This window comes from Bombina bombina, chromosome 10 (assembly GCF_027579735.1).
Source record: "Bombina bombina isolate aBomBom1 chromosome 10, aBomBom1.pri, whole genome shotgun sequence".
Taxonomy (NCBI): domain Eukaryota; kingdom Metazoa; phylum Chordata; class Amphibia; order Anura; family Bombinatoridae; genus Bombina; species Bombina bombina.
Genome location: NC_069508.1, coordinates 115,275,117 through 115,296,980, shown reverse-complemented (window position 1 = coordinate 115,296,980; position 21,864 = coordinate 115,275,117). Strand labels below are relative to the sequence as shown.

At 37.4% G+C, this 21,864-nt stretch overlaps 1 protein-coding gene across 1 annotated transcript in view; it reads right to left on the bottom strand.

Annotated features, from left to right (window-relative positions):
* LOC128640866 (uricase) overlaps positions 1-21,629 on the bottom strand; it is a 66,768-nt gene extending 45,139 nt beyond the window's left edge. The window contains exons 1-2 of the mRNA XM_053693310.1: positions 21,521-21,629; positions 9,914-10,132 (exon numbers count right to left, since the gene is read on the bottom strand). Of these exons, the coding sequence (XP_053549285.1) occupies positions 9,914-10,132; positions 21,521-21,550 (249 nt within the window). The 5' untranslated portion in view covers positions 21,551-21,629. The remainder of the gene's footprint in view (positions 1-9,913; positions 10,133-21,520) is intronic.
* Positions 21,630-21,864: the final 235 nt, after the last annotated feature.

The following is a 21,864-nucleotide window of genomic DNA, read 5'->3' as shown; positions in this document are numbered from 1 at the left end:
AGGGCGCACTGTCAAATTGCCCTGTAGGCTACAAATAGACAATTCGGCCGATACTGCCGCACATAACCCAAACGGGTACACATCTCTAAGCATGCTGCGATCTGAGCTATACCCCCACGTGGCGTAAGCCCGTTATTCTAAATATGCGGCTGGACGAAATATAGAGGAACTTGCTGACACCACAACAGGGGCACAACAGTAGCGCAAATAAGACACAAGTGACTGAAAAACCAGGCATGCTATCCACGGTCCCCACATGTAAGGCTTAAATACAAGGGAGGGAAAATAAACAAGATATCCACAGTCTCATATCCTCATTTCTCTGGAATTCTGAACTGCTGGGCGGCTAGTGTGTATAAGAACAAGGGAGATATTGTGCATCGCCCATATCCATACTGGTGAAGGGGATCAGTGTACTCCTAAGAGTGATAAAAAAAAAGGGGAAAGGAGATTTTTTTGTCTTTCTTTTATTTTTTGATTGCAATGGCATCAAGAAAGGGCCCAAAAATGGATAAAGCTAATAAACAAGCAACGCTGCCTGTGTCTGTGAGCAACTTTTTCTGCACCAATGACACGACTAATATGGAGCAAAGAGACACAGGGAGCAACACACAGACTCATACAGATAACATTCAACAACAAGTGGTTCCAGTGGAGCTAATGAATCAACTAAAATCTGATATTGCCAATCTCCCTTCAAAAACAGACTTTGATTCCTTAAAGAATTTAATTAAATCGGAGCTTACAACTATAAGAAAAGAGGTTTCTGAGATTGGGCTTAGGCTGGAAGATATAGAGGAGACACAGGAGACACTGAATACCCTGACTGATTCAATTACAACACAAGCTAACATACATGAAGCTAAACTGTCCGCACTACAGGACAGACTAGACGATATGGACAATAGAAACCGCAGAAATAATCTAAGGATCCGCGGTATACCAGAGAAAATCACTAACACTGAGTTGGAAACTTATGTCCAAGATCTGTTTCGTCATCTGAAGAAAGACCAGCAAGCCCCAAATGTGGAATTAGATAGGGTCCATAGGGCCCTCAGACCTCCCCCACCAGACAAGGCCCCCCCGAGGGACGTGATACTGAGGTTCCTACGATACAAAGATAAAGAGGAGGTGTGGACTGCTGCCCGCCAACTAAGAGACATATTATACATGGATCACAATCTACAAATCTATTTGGACCTGAGCCCCAACACGCTGCAGAGGAGAAGGGACATTGCTTTTATAACTAGAGTGCTCAGGGACAAAAAGATTAAATATCGTTGGGGGTACCCCTTTAGCTTGGTTGTTTCATTCGACGGCAAGTCCTTTACCTATAAAGAACCCCACGACCTAGAGACTCTTTCTAAGGGACTAAACATAACCTTCAACACTCCCCCGGACTTTGAACTCCAGGGTAGCAATGATCTTGGGGAGCAATCAGATCAGAGCTCACTTCAGGGAAGAAATCGATGGCAGCTGGTGAGCTCTGGCAAACGAAAAAAGGACAGAAATGACTCTGTTAACAAAAATGCCATGATTTCTACCGTCCAAGAGACATGAAGCGGAACATTGATGGGTGAGATTGTGTTTAATTTTCAAATTTTTTTTTTTAAAAAAATGAATATGCAATTTACTTCTGTGGGGATGGGAAGAGTTAAACATTATGCCTAAACATGCTGGTTTTGTGAAATGTTGTGTGATCTGTGGGGTGGTTGGGAAGTACATTCACATGAGAGGGAGATGTTGTTTAGCATTCCTCCTTCTTTACCTTTTTCCTTGCACTGAATTATTATTTTGTTCTTACAGTTCACTGTTTAATGGTTGTTTTTACAAAATTATTATATGTTTTTGTTAGTTTTGTAGATTTTCATAGACTGACGTACAAATATCACAAACTCCAGACTAGTTGGGGGCGCATGACATCTTGGGGGGATTACTCTACACGCATTTATCAGACAGGGACCTTGGGTGATTATGGGTGCTCTCAACACAATATAATATATGGAATCAATAAATAAGCAAAAGGGAATCACCTTCATTTCCATTAACGCAAAGGGCCTCAATAGTCCATCTAAGAGACATGTAGCTATGAGAGATTTTAAAGAAAGGAAGGGCGACGTGGTCTTTATACAAGAAACGCACTTCTTAAAGAATAGAGAACCCCAGACGTTTAAATACAAATTCGGAGATTCTTATTACGCTTCCAACAACACCAAAAAGGGTGGGGTTGGCATACTGTTTAGGAAGGGTATAGCATTTCAAGCCCACAAGTGCATAAAGGATACTTCAGGGAGATACCTTATTCTAGTGGGCAAGCTGTTTCATAAACAAGTAACACTGGTCAACGCTTACGCTCCAAACACATCACAAGACACATTTTTTAAATCCTTATCTAACGCCATACTAGACGCAGCGAGGGGCACCTTGATAGTATGTGGAGACCTCAATTGTACATTAGACCCCACATTGGACAACTCCACAGGGACATCCTCTACCGCACACGCAATCATTAATAAGCTAAAAAAGTGCCTTAGAGATTTAGCCCTACACGACACATGGAGAATACTTAACAGAACAGTGAAAGATTACACATTCTATTCTCACCCTCATGTTAGATATTCCAGGATAGATTACATCCTCACGGATGTTACTAGTCTAGCAATGGTTGAGAACTGTAGGATACTCCCCACATCTTGGACTGACCACTCCATGGTCCGCTGCAAAATGCATTGGGATACCAGGGAGGGTACTAGCTACCTATGGAAGTTGGACGACAGACTCCTTGACGACCCTACATACACAGTAAAAATAGAGAAAGCTCTGGTTGAATTCTTCCAGTTTAATTCCAATTCAGATATTGACATTAAATACCGATGGGGAGCCCATAAGGCGGTTCTTAGGGGGGAACTTATGAGTATAAAGGCACACCAAATTAAACAGCAAAGAACATATTTTGAGTCGGTTTTGAATAAGATAGAGGAACTAGAGAAAGCTCATAAACAAGACCCAAATGACACACAAACACTAGACAGCTTGCTGGATTACAGAGGAAAGCTTAATATGATTATCGACAAAGAGTGTAAGGTATCCGCTCTTAAATTAAAACAAATGTCCTATGAGGGTAACAACAAATGTAGCAGACTTTTCGCCAGGAAGCTGAAACGCAAAACTAATAAATCCTTTATAATGAAAATAAAAGACCATAGGGGGGGGGGGGAGAGCACCTCATCTGCACATATTGCTGAGGCTTTTCGCGCTTATTATGAGAAATTATATAATCTGCAGGAACCTTCCCCGGATAACGCCCATACATTTATAGATCAACTAATGCTACCAAATATAGGGGAAGAGGAAAGAACTCGCCTTAATGAACCTTTCACATTAAAGGAAATAAAGTGCATAATTAAAGATCTTCCTAATGAGAAAGCACCTGGCCCTAACGGCTTTACAACCTACTACTATAAAAAATTCACTGATATATTATCTCCCCAATTATTAGAATTATTTCAATCCATTTCGGAAAAGAACCCCTTTCTAGAGGAATCCCTAGCTGCACATATAGTGGTGCTCCCCAAACCGGGTAGGAATACAGATAGAGTGGAAAATTTTAGACCTATATCCTTGCTAAATAATGATATAAAAATATTTGCTAAATTGCTGGCCAACAGACTGAACCCTGTCATTCCCCAGATAATTGATATGGGCCAAGTAGGCTTCGTTATTGGCAGGGAGGCAAGGGACAATACGGTGAGAGCCATTGACCTTATAGATTATGCGACATCACAAAATATCCCACTAGTACTGATTTCCACGGACGCGGAGAAAGCTTTTGACCGCGTCCGGTGGAAATTTTTGCGGTCAATATTAGAAAAATTTGGAATTGGGTCCCCTTTTGTATCGAAAATCATGGCATTATACTGTTCCCCATCGGCAAGGGTTCAGGTGAATGGGGTGCTGTCCCAGCCCTTCCAAATAAGCAACGGTACGAGACAGGGGTGCCCCCTGTCCCCTCTGCTGTTTGCGTGTGCGGTGGAAGCTCTGGCGGATAAAATTAGGAACGATGCAGACATTGAGGGAGTCAGAATTAAAGAAAGAGACTATAAAATCATGTTATACGCTGACGACATCCTATTTACCCTTACCAATCCACTCTCTTCACTACCACATGTGCTACAACACCTGAGGGATTTCCAGCTCGCCTCCAATTTTCTAATTAATAAATCAAAATCAGAAATACTTAATATTTCCCTTGAACAGGCCCACCTTACTCAACTAAGAAACATCTGTCCTTTCCGATGGCAGGAAAAATCACTAAAATATTTGGGGATTCAGCTTACAAAAAACACACAAGATTTATTCAACACTAACTACATCCCTTTACAAAGACGCTTAATAGCGGATCTATCCTCCTGGAGATCCTTACAAACTTCCTGGACGGGGAGAATTAATATATTTAAAATGAATGTCCTGCCCCGTATATTATATGTCTTGCAAGCTCTACCTATCCCACTTCCAACCAATTTTCTTTCATCCCTGCAGTCAAAAATCCTAGACTTTGTTTGGGACAAGAAAGCGGCCAGAATAAACAAAAATATTATGTGTACACCTTTACTGAATGGCGGGCTGGGAGTGCCCGACTTGGTGAAATACAGATATGCAATCTTTCTACAACGAATACTAGAATGGCACTATAATTTTCAAAATAAGGCCTGGGTACAGCTGGAACATGAAATGTCAAGCTTTAACCATTTGGGATCCCAATGTTGGGCTGGCCTGGGCGGTACAAATGGGGACCATCAGCTACACACATTGACCTCTGAGACCTTTAAAATTTGGAGTAATATCTTATTAAGATTCCCACATGTGTCTTCTAGACACTCCCCTTTGACCCCTCTTAGTGAAAATGAAGACTTTACACCCGGGTCTCGCTGCTCCCGCTACAGAACTAGTATGACAAGCAGAACACTGCAGGTACGCCAACTAGGCAATGAACAGGCATTTTACACAAGGGATAAACTGGTAGAGGAGGGCCTTCAGATGTTTAGGGACTGGCTTTTTCATCAGCAATGTATCTCCTTTATCTCTAAACACAGCGATAGGAGAAACCTAATTAGACCCCTAACTCAATTCGAAAACATGTGCACATCGTCAAAACCAATAGGCCATTCCCTTTCCATATTATACAAAATCTTGCAGATACAACCTTGGGGCCATAACCCATATTACTTGGAGAGATGGAATAACGAACTAGGTCTTGATATTAACCAAGGTGAGGCTAAGAGAGTCTTCCACAATATAGCTAAGTCATCAGTGTCAGCCAAATTAACAGAATTAAATCTCAAAATACTTCACAGGTGGTATATGACACCTGTCAGGATTCAAAAGCTATTTCATACAAGAACCAACACTTGTTGGCGCTGTGAAATGGAGAGGGGTACAATGTCACATTTATGGTGGTCTTGTAATAGTATATCACCAATATGGGAAAGTATAGCCACCGAAGCCTCCAAGATACTGGAAAAAACGATTCCACCAGACCCTAAAATATGGTTATTCTTATGTACACCTAAAAACTTTACGACAGCACAAAGAAAAATGTTGTGTATTTTAAGTAACAGCATGAAAAACCTAATAGCCCAGAAATGGAAATCGAGAAATGTCCCAGACTTAACACAATGGATACATAAGTGTAATGACATTTTAAAAATGGAAGAATATCACTACATGCGAATAAAATGCATGGAGGTATATGCTCAGCTGAAGGAGATGTGGGAGGGTTACGTAGAACACAGATTCAAGGGTTGACACTGAGATATGGTATTGGAACCACAGAGGAAGTATAACCAGAAAGGGGAGGCTAAGGGGCAGACAAAGAAGAGGTTAGTTATAAGGAGTCTTATAGGTCACCAATAGTTATTAAACTATATGGGCTCTCTGGGGGGTAATGCGCGCTCACACTACATAATTAATTCGTCAGGATTACATTCTAGTTTTTTCAGTCTGTTTTATTGTTTTACAGATAAATTTATTAAAAGGAATCCAAACCTTTTTTCTTCTTGTTAAATGAGTCATTACAATGTAAAATTTTCACATGTAAAATTTCAACATTTATGCTTGTATTGACCATTGTATGTATACGTATACTCTGTTTTGTTTTGGATATCCAATAAAAGAAATTAAAAAAAAAAAAAAGATCGCAAGAGAACTAAGAAAAATTGATAATAGGAGTAAATTAGAAAGTTGCTTAAAATTGCATGCTCTAGCTGAATCATGAAAGGAAATGTGGGTTTAGTATCCCTTTAATAGTAATAGAGCAGTATAAGTTTTGTACTTACAGATACAGAAAGGATTCTGTTTATTGCTCTCAATTTCAACAGCTTTTAAAGGGACAGTCAAATCCAAAAAACCTTACATGATTTAAATAGGGAATGTAATTTTAAAAAACTTCCCAATTTACTTTTATCACCAATTTTGCTTTGTTCTCTTGGTATTCTTAGTTGACAGCTAAACCTAGGAGGTTCATATGCTAATTTCTTAGACTTTGAAGACTGCCTCTAATCTGAATGCATTTTGACCACTAGAGGGCATTAGTTCATGTGTTTCATATAGATAACATTGAGCTCATGCACGTGAAGTGACCTAGGAGTGAGCACTGATTGGCTAAAATGCAAGTCTGTCAAAAGAACTCAAATAAAGGGGCAGCCAGCAGAAGCTTAGATACTAGGTAATTACAGAGGTAAAACCTGTATTATTATTACTGTGTTGGTTATGCAAAACTCGGGATTGGGTAATAAAGGGATTATCTTTCTTTTTAAACAACAAAAATTCTGGTGTTGACTGTCCCTTTAATACCAAAAGTTTTGCATGTACCATTTATTTGAAGAAAAAAAAATATTTTTTTTTATTTTTTTTTATTTTAAAAATCCAAGATTTTTTCTTTTTTTTCCCCCAAACAAAAAGTTTATTAAGGTATTCAGGCGATATACAATGTCAGATGAACATTTATTTATTTTAAATGCACAGTGCCCTTTTCAATGACAAAATTTAAGGGACATAAATAAATGTTAGATACAGTGGTGTAATCAAAACAAAGATTAGCCTGAGAATAATATGCAGATCCATTTTGTTTTAAAATCAGAGAGTTGCTCAATCTAATGTTTGATAATTATTGTCATGGTAAAGGGTCCTTAAGTCAAAATTAAGGTTGCATTATTCTGATAGAGCATGCCATTTAAAACCAACTTTCCTATATAGTTCCATGTTTTGTATATGCACACTCTCTGAGGCTTCAGCTTCTACTGAGCATGTTCAAAACTACACAGTATATACATATATGTATTCTGAGATTAGCTAATGGTTGTCACATGACACAGGGCGAGGGAAATTTGGATTTACTTTTAAATTTGCCCAAAAATATTCTACTGCTTATTTTAAATGATTTAAGTAAGTGCTATTGCATTGTCTTTTTATGGTGTATTGTCAATAATTAAATTCTTCTGTTTTAATGGTCCTTTAAATGGACATGAAACCCAAATTTTTCTTTCATAATTCAGATAGAGAATACAATGTAAAGAAAAGTTTGTAATTTACTTCTATGATCAAATTTGTTTCATTCTCATGTTATTCTTTGTTGAAGAGATATCTAGATAGGTAGCGCGCACGTTTCAGAAGCACTGCATGACAGGAAACAGTGCTGCCATCTAGTGCTCTTGCTAATGTATAGCATTATTGCTGATATATAGTGCTGCAGACACATGCACGCTTTTCTCTTACATTTCTGCTTTTCAACCAAGGATACTGAGAAAACTGAGACAATTTGATAATAGAAGTATATTGAAAAGTTCTTTAAAATTGCATTCTGTATATGAATCATGAAGAAAAAAAATGTGGGTTTTATATCCCTTTAATGGCTGCATATGAAGCCTTTTTATGTAAATGTTATGACAGACATTTTCATTGATTATTGCCAGCACTTTTTTCATTCTTGTTTCAGTGAAATCTGTTTTAACACATGCAAGTCCTGTTTGTTAAGAATGTGGAATATAATTAGCCAAACACATTTATTAGGCCATTTTCACTTATCCAATTCCACATTTAACCTCTTAAGGACATATGACGGAATTTTTCCGTCATAAAACAATTGAGCAAACTGAAAGCTGTGTCCTTAAAGGGTTAAAACAACGTGATAAACATTAGATTTTTGTATGGGCAAAATACACTCAAGTTATCCCCCCTATACACACCTCCATATTGGATGACATTAGGTAGCAGTGTCACTCACAGACCAGTTACAAATGCTAATAAATAAAACGAAAAAATTAAGAATAAACATTTTTTACTAAAAATTTAAAAAGCAAAAGTCAGTAACCTAACAAACGCATATCAACTATACCGATAATGCCATAAACCTGTGATGCACCCCTATTACGACAGTCCTTAATCATTCACATTTGGTTTTGGATTACAGATCAAAGGGACGGTCTACTCCAGAATTTTTATTGTTTAAAAAGATAGATAATCCTTTATTACCCATTCCGTAGTTTTGCACAGCCAAAACGGTTATATTAATATCATTTTTACCTCTGTGATTACCTTGTCTCTAAGCCTCTGCAGACTGTCCCCTTATTTCAGTTCTTTTGACAGACTTGCATTTTAGCCAATCAGTGCTGACTCTTAGGTTACTTCACGTGCGTGAGAACAATGTTATCTATGTCACACATGAACTACCGCTGTCTAGCTGTGAAAAACTGTCAAAAATGCATTGAGACAAGAGGCAGCCTTCAAGGGCTTAGAAATTAGCATATGAGCCTACCTAGGTTTAGCTTTTAACAAAGAATACCAAGAGAACAAAGCAAATTTGATGATAAAAGTAAATTAGAACGTTGTTAAAAATGTCATGCCCTATCTGAATCATGAAAGTTTATTTTGACTAGACTGTCCCTTTAACCATGAAGATAACTATTTTATATTGTTTTTTTGGGGGTAAAATTTAGAGCTTCACGGGTATTAACAGCAGAAGTGTTTTAAGATTGTGATCACTAGAAAAAAACAGTCAACCTTCTGAAATCTTTATCTAATAAAAATAAGCTCAATTTTATGATCAACACACATATTAACTGTGTAAAGTTTTAGTTTCCATAAAGTAAAAAGCGTCACCATTTTGTAACTAAGGTTTACCTATATTTAAAGGGACAGTAATACTATAAAATTGTTTTTCCCTTAATGTGCTTCCAACTACTTTTTTTACCAGCTGAAATTTGCTTTTTTTGCTTTTTAAGGTTTATTTGTGTATATAAATTAGCTGGTTTTGTGTTTTAAGCCACAGCCTAATAACATGGGTTGAGCTTGCAGGTATAATCAAATCTCATAACATTTATCACATTGTGTACATATACATGCTTTTTTCTGTCCGTAAACCAATCACCAATACTTGGAGAGAACAATGGAAAATTAACATTGTATTACCTTATCTCTTCTGTACCCCACTGGGAGTGTAACTTATTCTGCTGGCTGTGTTAACACAGCTTGGCCTTAAGGCTAAAAACGTTCAGGATAGGTGCGGATACCACAGGCTAAAACGATTTTAAGTGCCAATATAAGGGTAATGGAAATACTTGTTAACAATTTAATACACTCCAGCAGGTAAAGTGGATCATTGGGAACAAATTAAAGGGGAGAAAATGTTTGAGTAAACTGCCCTTTAAATGCATGTTATTTCATCTTAATTCCTCTGCATATTACCTATGCTATCTTATCTTATCTCCTCTGCATAACACATGTTTAAATGTGTTGTATTATCTTATCTTGTCTGCTAAGGTCAGTAAAGGAAAACAGAAGAACTACTAAAGTAAAAATCTCCCAGTGTGTAAAGCTCCTTTAATGACTTTATCCAGATAATAGAGAGAACACTTACCCCTTTAAGCTTTGACAAGGCGTAGACTGTGTTCTTTATTGTGTCTGTTGGGATAATGTCAGAATTGTCCCCTTCAAGATAATCTTTCTTAGATTTCAGGGTAAGTTGGACATTAGCTTCTATTTCTTTAATAAAATGCTGTTTTCCATCCCTCTTTATGCGCAAAACCTTGACTGCATTTTTTCCATAGCCTGTATGGGCGAATTCAACATTTGCATCCTAAAAATAGAGACAAAGCAGATATAGAGATAAGCCACAAACATATCACAGAATAACTTAAGGGTAGATTATGTTATAATTGAAAAGCATATAACAGAAAATAGCTACAACAATTCCCTTAGATTGGAACAGAATATTTGATAGAAAAGCAGTTTAGAATCCTTCCAAGTAATATAGGGGTATATTTATTAATGTGCGAGCAGACATGATACGATGTAGCGTATTCAATCGGGTTGATTTCTGTCCGTGGCCTCAGAGCATTTAGACCGCTGCTTCATAATCATAACTTCTGTTTCCGGCAAGAGTGAAGGCTCGCGCAGAAACAGGGGCATCACCCTCCATACGGAGCTTGATAAATTGGCCTCATAGAATCAATTGATCCATTATTTTTCTTCTAACATGTACTTGTTTGCAGAATGTCCATTATTTTGTAGTTCAGGGACATATTCCTTGAAAAGCCTCTTGAGTGTGTATATCTCCTCTACCCGGCTGTGTCCAATTAGTGACAGATATAAATGAGCAATCACTGTGCACAGAATAAAGCATTTTCACAGTTTCACGGTGCAGGGTATAGTATAGCCTTGATAGTACAATTTTCAGGATTAAAATAATGAAAATAATCATACATTACAAAGTTTTTTGCTTTATTTTTACTACACATAAAAGACATTTTGGGCTAGACTACGAGTGGAGCGATATTTATCGCTCACGCATTTACTTCACTAGAAGTAAGATTTTTGCACGCGATGGGTAGCGCACATATTACAAGTTGAAAGTAAAAAGTTTTTGCACGAGTGCTAACCCGATATGTACATAAAGCCAAACTTAGAATGTCCCAACCGCAATAATGTATTCAATGGCGCATGAACAGTGAAGAAACAGAAACAAACCCTTACTCGCACGCAAACCTGATTGGGTTTAGCCAAGTGCCCTAACCTGACATAAAATTTGAATATTTCACAATCCATTGTTCTTGACATAACAGAATATGTTCTATATATTCATAAATATATATATAAATATCTATACATATTTATATTTATGATTATGTAGGTATAGATATATACAGATATATATATAGGAATAGCTATTTAAAAAATACTTAGAATATATTCCCCTATGTGAAGAACATTGGAATGTGAGTTTTTTTTTACAGTAAATACATAGTTAAACACTTTATTAAATATGAATATTGCATAAATATGATTTTACATGTTTTCAGCTACTTGACCGCAAAGGGCTCCAATGCACTTATATATGTCTATATATGTATACATATGTATTTATTTGTGTATATAGGTCTGTAAATACATATATACACACATAAATACATAAATACGACTGTACACACACACACACACACACACACACACACACACATATATATATATATATATATATATATATACCGGTATATATATATATATATTTACATACATATACCTATTTATACATGCTAAAGCCCATTGCATGCCTATTTTTCTGTAACACTTGAGACCTCATATCTTTGAGCCCTTATAACTTTTTATTGCAATTTTTTTAAAATATTGTTTATTAGATAGTGCTATTATGTGTATAACTGTACTATTAAATATAATTTTGATGTGTTTTGTGCAACTTTTTAGTCTAGCTTAACAGTTAACCAGAACTCTGAAGTTGTGCCACCCGATGCGCCTTAAATTTAATTATGCTCAAGCGAACACGCTAACTTTCGACCTGTAATACGCGCGCTACTTCCGTCGTGCGCAAAGAGCCACGATAAACCCCTTTTCAATTGCACACCACAGTCAACGCGCCACTTGTAATCTAGCCCTTCATAGAGAGCATTATTTACTTTTATTTCCCTCAAAATAGGGGAGTTTGATTGATTAATTAATTTATAAATATTTTATAGGGAGTAGTATTTTGCTTTTATTTCCCTCAAAATAGGGGAGTTTGATTGATTAATTAATTTATAAATATTTTATAGGGAGTAATATTTTGCTTTTATTTCCATTAAAATAGGGGAGTTTGATTGATTAATTAATTTATAAATATTTTATAGGGAGTAATATTTTGCTTTTATTTCCCTCAAAATAGGGGAGTTTGATTGATTAATTAATTTATAAATATTTTATAGGGAGTAATATTTTGCTTTTATTTCCATTAAAATAGGGGAGTTTGATTGATTAATTAATTTATAAATATTTTATAGGGAGTAATATTTTGCTTTTATTTCCCTCAAAATAGGGGAGTTTGATTGATTAATTAATTTATAAATATTTTATAGGGAGTAATATTTTGCTTTTATTTCCATTAAAATAGGGGAGTTTGATTGATTAATTAATTTATAAATATTTTGTAGGGAGTAATATTTTGCTTTTATTTCCATTAAAATAGGGGAGTTTGATTGATTAATTTATAAATATTTTGTAGGGAGTAATATTTTGCTTTAATTGTCCCTTAAGATCCCCTATTAATTATAATTTCTTAAACGGACATTCAAGACAATTATTTTTTATTTACGCATCAGAAATTATTTGCTGCGTTGTAAACGATCTGCATAAAATAAAATATCCAAAATTTAGTGTTACTGTTTATAATTTAGAAAACAGACCAAAATTGCTATTAAATGTTATCAAGCACTATGCTTTTTTTTTTTTATTAAAGGAAGTCTGGTCAAAATTAAACTTTCATGATTCAGATACAGCATTGTTAAAAGCATTCTTGCAAAACTGCCATATAGTGTTCTAGACACACTGCTGAGTCTACAAACCTGCTTTTCAACAACATAATTAAAGGGACAGTCTACACCAGAATTTTTATTGTTTAAAAAGATAGATAATTCCTTTATTCCCCATTCCCCAGTTTTGCATAACCAACACAGTTATATTTATATACTTTTTACCTCTGTGATTATCTTGTATCTAAGCCTCTGCAGACTGCCCCTTTATTTCAGTTCTTTTGACAGACTTGCAGTTTAGCCAATCAGTGCTGGCTCCCAGGTAACTTCACGTGCATGAGCACAGTGTTATCTATATGAAACACATGGACTAACACCCTCTAGTGGTGAAAAACTGTTAAAATGCATTCTGAAAAGAGGCGGCCTTCAAGGTCTAAGAAATTAGCATATGAATATGAAAAATTATGAATTTTTCGTCAAACCAAATGGTGTCATAATTTAGTAATCCGTACAAAAGCAACATCAGAACCATTAAAACTTAAATCACTTAATTACAAGATAAAACATTTGACTAAAGTGGAATATTTATCTCTGATGAGAGACATGATTTTAATGCAAGTTATGCTGCTTTAATATAGTTTATGAAGATATAATTTAGAGGAATGGTAACCCAGGTCCTTTTTGGTTGGATTAAACATAATTTTCATTTCAGTTAACATAAGATAGTGCAATATACATGAAAGCAGTATATGACATGATACTCACCATCCTGCTATAGAATGAGAAGAATGAGATGAAACAAATTACTAGCATCTTTATATATGCTCACGCTCAGTATAAACAAGTATTTCTGGTTTAGGTAACATGCAATGACACTATTGAATTCTTGTCTTTATTTACCAATGTAAGTTGGTTAAATTATATAATACCATACATAGTTTAAAAAGGACAACATATTCAGGTAAGCAGCTGATGTGTCAATTGTATTAAAATTAGCTGAAGGGACACCCTTTCAAATGAGCTGAGCTTACTCTGTCCCTCAGGAAGTTTTTTTCTGCTGCTGCCTTTCCATTGTATATCTTTTCTATAGCCCATACTGCAGTATTTCATTTTTAAGTATAAGTGATGATTTCAACCAGATAAAAACTGCTATTTTAATGATAAAATAACAATAAGGGAGCTATGAGTAACAGTTTATCTCCTTAATCACACTGACATAGCCTGTACATTAGTTGTCTGTTGCTCTTTTAGGGGTGAAATAATGTGGATGTCACCAACAGCGGTGAGACTGTGCTATTGCTGCGTGCCTCAGGCAGTCGCTGAAAGCCCCTTGCACCAGGAGACACAGTATGTCACTGTTATTAAAGGTTAATACACACCAGCACATAAAATGGATCCTTAGGAACATATTAAAGGGAAATTTTGTACAGTACAATGTCCCTTTAACTCTATTTAGTACTTTTTCACTCCAGGAAAACAGCAGGTTCTATCACAATAAGATTTAAAAGCAAAAGACCAATCAGCATTCAGTATTATGGCTTATGGTAGTACAGCCATAGTTTAAAAGGGCAATACAGTTAATTTTAATATAGATAATATATACAAGCATTTAAATTACCATTAAATACAGTATAATTGCATGATAAACAAATGCATCATAAAAGGACAATGCAATAGCACTTAGCAGTAGATTTGTTTCTGAGAAATTTCATCATTTGCCTCCTCCCCAGCCATATCATGTGACAGTCATTAGCCAATCACAGACTCATATACACTGTAAACTCTTGCACATGATCAGCAGGAACTGACACCTCAGTAATTGTGCATATAAAAAGACTTTGCACAATTTGATAATGGAAATAAATTGAAAAGTCTCTTAAAACTGCATGTTCTATATCAGTGTTTCTCAACTCCAGTCCTCAGAACCCTTAACAGGCCAGATATCCTATATAATAAAAGGCCAGGTATGTTTGTCAGATGCAGTCATGTGCAGTAGAGACTGCACAAGGACAAACATACCTGGCCTTGAGCAGCAGAGGAGTGTGCGCACTGTGGAAGCTGCCTGGTGGGGGCGTGGCCGGATGTGCCGTGATGGGGGCATGGCCGGGTGTGCCATGATGGGGGCGTGGCCAACAGGCATGGTGAGGGGGCGTGGTCAACGTCAGAGTGCATGAAGGGGCGTGGCCGGCGGGAGCAGCAGTGTTGGCAGTGGCATGGTCAAGTGAGAGAGAAAAACAGAGGGGAGAGCAAAACAGAGGGGAGAGAGGAGGGGAAGAGAGAGAGACCAAAAGAGAGGGGGAGAGACCAAAAGAGAGGAGCGAAAGAGCAAAAGAGAGGGGGGAAAGAGAGAAAGCAAGCAAAAGAGACTGGGAAAGAGCAAACGAGAGGGGAGAGAGAGCAAAGGAGGGGAGAGAGAGCAAAAGAGAGGAGGGGGACCAACAGAGAGGGAGAGAGAGAGCAAAAGAGGAGGGAGAGAGAGAGCAAAAGAGGGGAGAGAGAGAGAGCAAAAGAGGGGAGAGAGAGAGAGCAAAAGAGGGGGGGAGAGAGAGCAAAAGAGAGGGGAGAGAGAGCAAAAGAGAGGGGGAGAGAGAGAGAGTGAAAGAGAGAGAGCAAAAGAGGGGAAAGAGAGAGAGCTAAAGAGGGGAAGAGAGCAAAAGAGGGGGAGAGAGAGAGAGCAAAAGAGGGGGGAGAGCGCAAAAGAGGGGGAGAGAGAGCGCAAAGTGGGAGAGAGAGAGAGCACAAAAGAGGGGGAGAGAGAGCGCAAAAGAGGGGAGAGAGAGAGCGCAAAAGAGGGAGAGAGAGAGCTCAAAAGAGAGGGGGGAGAGAGAGAGCGCAAAAGAGGGGGAGAGAGAGAGCCCAAAAGAGAGGGGGGAGAGAGAAAGCGCAAAAGAGGGGGGAGAGAGAGCACAAAAGAGAAGGGGGAGAGAGAGCGCGAAAGAGGGAGAGAGAGAGCACAAAAGAGAGGGGGGAGAGAGTGCAAAAGAGGGGGGTGAGCGAGAGCTCAAAAGAGAGGGGAGAGAGAGAGAGAGCAAAAGAGAGGGGGAAGAGAGAGGGAGCAAGGGTTGGAACTGCGGTATTTAAAAAAAATTGGCCCATGTACACAGGCTTTAGGACTAGTTCATTATATTTAAACTAAAGCACATGTGAAACAGTAATCTGAAGGGTGAGAGCAGGTTAGTAACCATGGTTACTGATCAGTCGATTATTTCACCTGTGCTCTAGTTAAGATATAATGAATATCTGTCCTGTCCTGAGGACTGGAGTTCAGAAACACTGTTCTATATGAATCATGAAAATTAGGACCAAATATACGGCTCCTCAGTACAGCTCTGTTTACATTAAAATAATAATAATAATATATACTAAAATACCTTCTTTTAGATTCTACAAATTATTTTTTGGACAATTAAAAAAACTCAACAACTGAACTGATTTACTTAAATTGTTCATTCAGGGTTTGTAGCAATCACCAATTTGAAATTAACACACCATTTCTTGCAAATTCTATTAACCATTTATAACATATACATATTTGAATACATAGATTTCTAACAGGGACTGAAACTATATCTAACACTACCATATTTGCACAGAGATGACATGTGGGCGAATATACGTTTTGCAGCTTTGTAACCCTCTCTCCATTGTGTTATTGTCTGTCCCTTGTGTTTCATGTATATAAATGAAGACACTACAAGCTGTTAGTGGTAGGAATCATGTTGAACTATAGAACTACATCCAGGTCAGAGGTAGAAACAGGAAACAGGAAGTATAAGGCAATGCAATATTACCATAAACAGAGTCACAGTATTTGCATAATAACTCCCTAACGTTTCCCCTTTTTACATTCAATCCAAAATTTTCTAACAATTTACCTAAAACAGATCCTAAACAGTCTTAAACATAACATACTGCATTACTGGTAGATACACTACAGATTGAGTCTATCTGGTGGTCTTGAAACTTGACCGCTACGCAAGGCCACAGGGATTTTGCCTGAGGGAAACTGTTCAGCTCCAGAAGGTGTTGATAAGGAGCGGCCCTCTTTCCTGGTTGGTGTGTTTGGCACGGAAGAACTTGCTGGCATAATAGACTGCATTATGTCATCCTTATTGTATCCTTTTGATATGACAGCAGTATTGTATCTGCCTTGCTCATGTGGTCCAGTAGGACTAGGTGCATTGAGAGCCCCGGGAAGCTCAAGTGCAGGATGCTTATAGGCTTGTGTGGTGAGATGTTCTGCCACTCGCAGGTCCACTCGGTTGCGGCGGTAGAGACTACCTTCCACATCCACAAGATATGAGCGAGGAGCAACCCTCTGAACACAGGAACCCAGTCTCCAGCGACCAGTCCTGTCACCAGGCAGTGGCTTCATACGGATTGGCTCTCCAATGCTTAGTTTAGGTAAGTCTTTGGCAGACACATCATATGTCAGTTTGGAGATCTGTTTCCTCCATCGCAGTTTCTCCAGTACCCCTGTTACCACACAAGGTTCAAGTAATTGATTTGCCACTGGCAATGAAGTCTTCAGCCTCCTTGACATCAAGCGCTGTGCAGGACTGCTGTCCATGCCTTCAGTTGGGGTGTTCCTCCAATGTAGAATGGCTTTCCATGGGTCATTACCTTCATACTTGGCCTTTTTGCAAAGATTCTTTACTATCTTTACAGCTGATTCTGCTTTGCCATTAGCTTGAGGGTGCCTTGGAGAAGAGGTAAGATGCTCAAACCCCCAATCTGTAGAGAACCATCTGAATTGCTCACATGCAAACTGAGGTCCATTACCTGAGATTACCCTGTCTGTCTGTTTATGGCGTGCAAACTGTGCTTTACAATGCTTGATTGTAGTTTCAGCAGACAAGTCAGGAATGAGCTCAATCTCCCAAAAGTCAGAATAGTGATCAACGATTAGTAGAAAATCTTGCCCAGCATAATTCAGTAAATCCATGCTTACAATTTGCCAAGGCCGTGTGGGCAGCACATTTGACATCATGGGTTCTTTCTGTTGTGCCTGGGCATATTCATTGCATGCTGAACAACGGCTAACAAAGTTTTTAATCTCATTTTGCATGTTGGGCCAATATAGGGTATCTCGTGCCTGCCTATAGCATGCTTCTCCACCAATGTGACTGGCATGAATACACGCCAGCATCTCCGATCTTAATGATTTAGGAATGATGACCCTTGACCCCTTGTACAGTACACCATCCTGAATGCCGATTTCATCTCAGAAAGTCCAGTATTCTCTTACAATTAATGGCAACTCTGCCTTTGAATCTGGCCAACCATTCAGAACAACATAATTAAGTGTTTGCAAACTCTCGTCAATTTCTGTGTGCTGTCTTATCTGAAGCAATTGTTGGTCTGTGACGTTTAAATAGTCTGAATGATTAATCTGCGACAGGACATCAAGGTCCTGTTGAACATTGCAAACTATGTGTTACGCACTCTCAGGTGTACCACTTGCTACTGTAGCTCTGCTAAGAGTGTCACTAATGTACATTTCAGGTCCAGGTTTATAGACAACATTTAGGCAATACTTTTGTAAAGTGAGCAACATGCTCTGTATACATTTTGGTGCACACAAAAGTGGTTTCTTGAAAAAAGATATCAAAGGCTTATGGTCAGTTTCTGCCGTGATCTCGTCACGACCATAGAGGTAGTGATGAAAAAGCTGGCAGGCAAACACAACACTCAGACATTCCTTTTCGATTTGTACATAGTTTTGCTCAGTAAGGGTCAGTGCCCTTGAAGCAAAAGCGATAGGCTGGTCAGCGTTTTCATTTTTAACCTTTAACCCTTTTTTTTCTCACATGATACAAAGGAAAAGAAAATCTAAGCAATTTTGAAATGTGTCAGAAAAAAAAATACTAATTTAAAATTTAGTGCTATTGCTATTATGCATTTGTTGATTATAATGGTCATTTAATTGTGGCAGGGAGCAACATGGGTTTGCAATTTTACACTCCTAACACAGCGTTATTGTGTTGAGTTGCTGTAGAAAATGCACACAAAATGTTTGGCCACGTAAATCCACTCCTAATCATATATCAAAGATTCTCCCTCTGCTCGCAATGGGGCGAACCGAGGCAGCACACACAAAAATATAATCTACAGTTGATTCATGGCACCAGTTTATCAAGGCCCACAGAGACCACAGTAACTGTAAAAAAAGGAGTAACTTCACATATTCATTTTTTACATACAAAAAAAGTGTTTTTAAATACATATAATTTTAAATAGTGTTCTAACAAAAATAGAAACTTTTATGCGGTTTTCGTGCAAAGATACAAACTGTTTTTACCTGGTTTTCACTCATAGTTAGGGTGACCATATTGCCGCTTTAAAAAGAGACACTTGAAAAATATATATGTCAGGGCTGTTTTCAGGGCTTTTTAAAGAAATGTTTTGTATAAGAACCCTGACATATGTATTTTTCATGTGTCCCTTTTTAAAGCGGCAATATGGTCACCCTACTCATAGTATATTTTTCAGTTTGTCTAGAGCAGGGCTTGCCAATTGCCAGCTCACAGGTCATATGTTGCACTCTGCACTAGTTTTTGCAGCCTCAGGAAAAATCATAACGGAAAATATGTGCTTTAGGGACTTTTGGTGGTTGGCAAACACGGTGGTATCTACTCAAAAGTGCCCTATGTAAGGGAAAAAAAGAAAGAGGGTACTGTGCTACCAGGGTATCCTGGTCATTTTTAGGAAATCTATTATTGTTTCTGTTTTTAATAGTTATATGTTTATATGGGCTATAATGTGCGTAGTCTATAATATGTGTTATACATGTGAAAAGCAGATAGTGATTATCTGTCGTATTTATTTTTGGATAAGCAACAAAATATGCATAAGACATGACACACCTGGACACATATTATAATAAAATACATGTGTACTCATGTGGCGGATCTTGTTGAATCTAGATTTTAGTCAGTCTGTTATGAGTGGGTTTCTGTTGTCGAGCAGATCTAGTAGTGAAGGTCTTGTTAGCAAAAAGTAAGCACATGTATATATTCTGTATTTGTTATTGATTAGGGAAATGAATGCTGAATATGCCTGTGGACTGAGGCAGTCGGCTATTTTCACCACCAGATTTATTAGGATAGAAGGGCAACAGAACATAAAAAAGGGGCGCCACATATCGTAATCTCATACCACTTTAAGGAAATGATTGAGTATTTATAAAAAATCCCAAATATGTTGGCACTGTTTACGGAAAATGCAAATAAGCAGGCTGACATGTGTACAGCTGATGCGAGATCCCAGTTAGCTAAAAAGCCCTCAGATCACTCAGGATGTATGGTTTGTAAAATGCGGTGCTGGCTATACCACTCGTGCTGCTAAGACTTCTGGCAAAGGATCTGGAATAAATGCAAGTAAAACTCCTGTTGTATGATAAAAACAGTAACCTGTATGCTAAAATCAAATGGATTTATTATGTGACGCGTTTCTCAGCCCCAAAAGACAACACAACAATGCGGATGTGCATAGATATTCATGTAAAAAATCCAACCAATCCCAGCACTATAGACCAGAATATATTTGTTATACTCAAGGAATATGTCTAAATCATTGACATAACCAATTTAAAAATAAATAGGGGCCCCAATCATTCACACATACAAACAAACGACATACACACTAGGCTGAAAAAAACAAAAATGAAATCAGACACCCCCATGACGTCACAAGATATTCATGTGTTGCACTTCTTTCCTAATAAATGGCAGAAAGAGCCGTATTCCTCAGACTTCAGCCATATTCGGTGTTCCATTTACTATCAGATAATGAATGCCTAATATATGCCCATGTCTAGTAGACAATGTCTTGTTATCAGTCAGGCAGTCCAACTACAATACTAACAGAAAACAATGGTACCTTACTTCCAATTTGTAAATTTTCCATTCAAAACATACTGTTAAAGGGACATTGTACACTAGATTTTTCTTTGCATAAATGTTTTGTAGATGATCCATTTATTTAGCCCACAGTGTGTGTGTTTTTTTTTAAATGTATAGTTTTGCTTATTTTAAAACAACATTGTGCTGATTTTCAGAGTCCTAACCAAGCCCCAAAGTTTTAGAAGTAAACTGTTGTATACCTTCTCCAGCTTGCTCCTGTTTGTGTAAAGGGTATTTTCATATGCAGAGGAAGGGGGAGGATCTGCTGATTTTTCCTTTCCAGTCTAACCTTTTCAACAATGCTGAACTGGGAGCCTCTACGTAAGTTTTTAAAAGGTTTTATACTGGATTTTTATATCAGTATCTGTGCATATTCTTCTTTATAGTAGTGTTTATTACATGCAATTATATGAAAATTGGTGCATACTGTCCCTTTAACACGTTTGAAGATTACTGTCACATACAGATGGTAAAATGGTTTGTGTTCAATGTCCCTTTAGTGTATCATTGCTTTGTACAATTTATATTATTTATTTATTTGATTTTCTTCTGTCTTATATCATGTGAATGACATTTCTACTCCACTACTCCAGGAAACCATTTTGAACTCTTGTAAATATCATTAATTATGTCATATAAGATATAGGCACTTTCTATAGATGACTAAATACAAATTCACAGTTCTAGTCACAAAAAGCTGAAACAAACACAGTGTGCTTCGAGAGTTTAACACAAAATTAAGATAAAAAGTTCATATATCATTAAAATAAAAATCAGACCCTTAGCACACAACAGTATTATAATATAATAAAAAATATATACCTTACTAACTCCTCTGTAAGACTGAGCCATGTCTTGATGAATATTGGATGCTGTAAATGTAGTGCTGCTTGTACTTGCAAGCTAAAGACCATTCTGTCCTGGGTTTCATTTTGTATGTCACCTTCTAACCAATCAGATGCTATTTGTTTAGTTGATATTTGATCTACCTTGTAAATTAGTAAAAGAATGTGTCAGTGTATTTGGCTATTCTTTTACTTTGAGAGTTTAAGAGAAAGCTTTTGTGTCCTTTTAAACTCCAGTTTTAGAGGTAAATATTAACAAATTTGGAGTAGAGTCACAAATGTATGAAAGACAAAGCATTTAAAGTTATGTGTTTTAGCTGG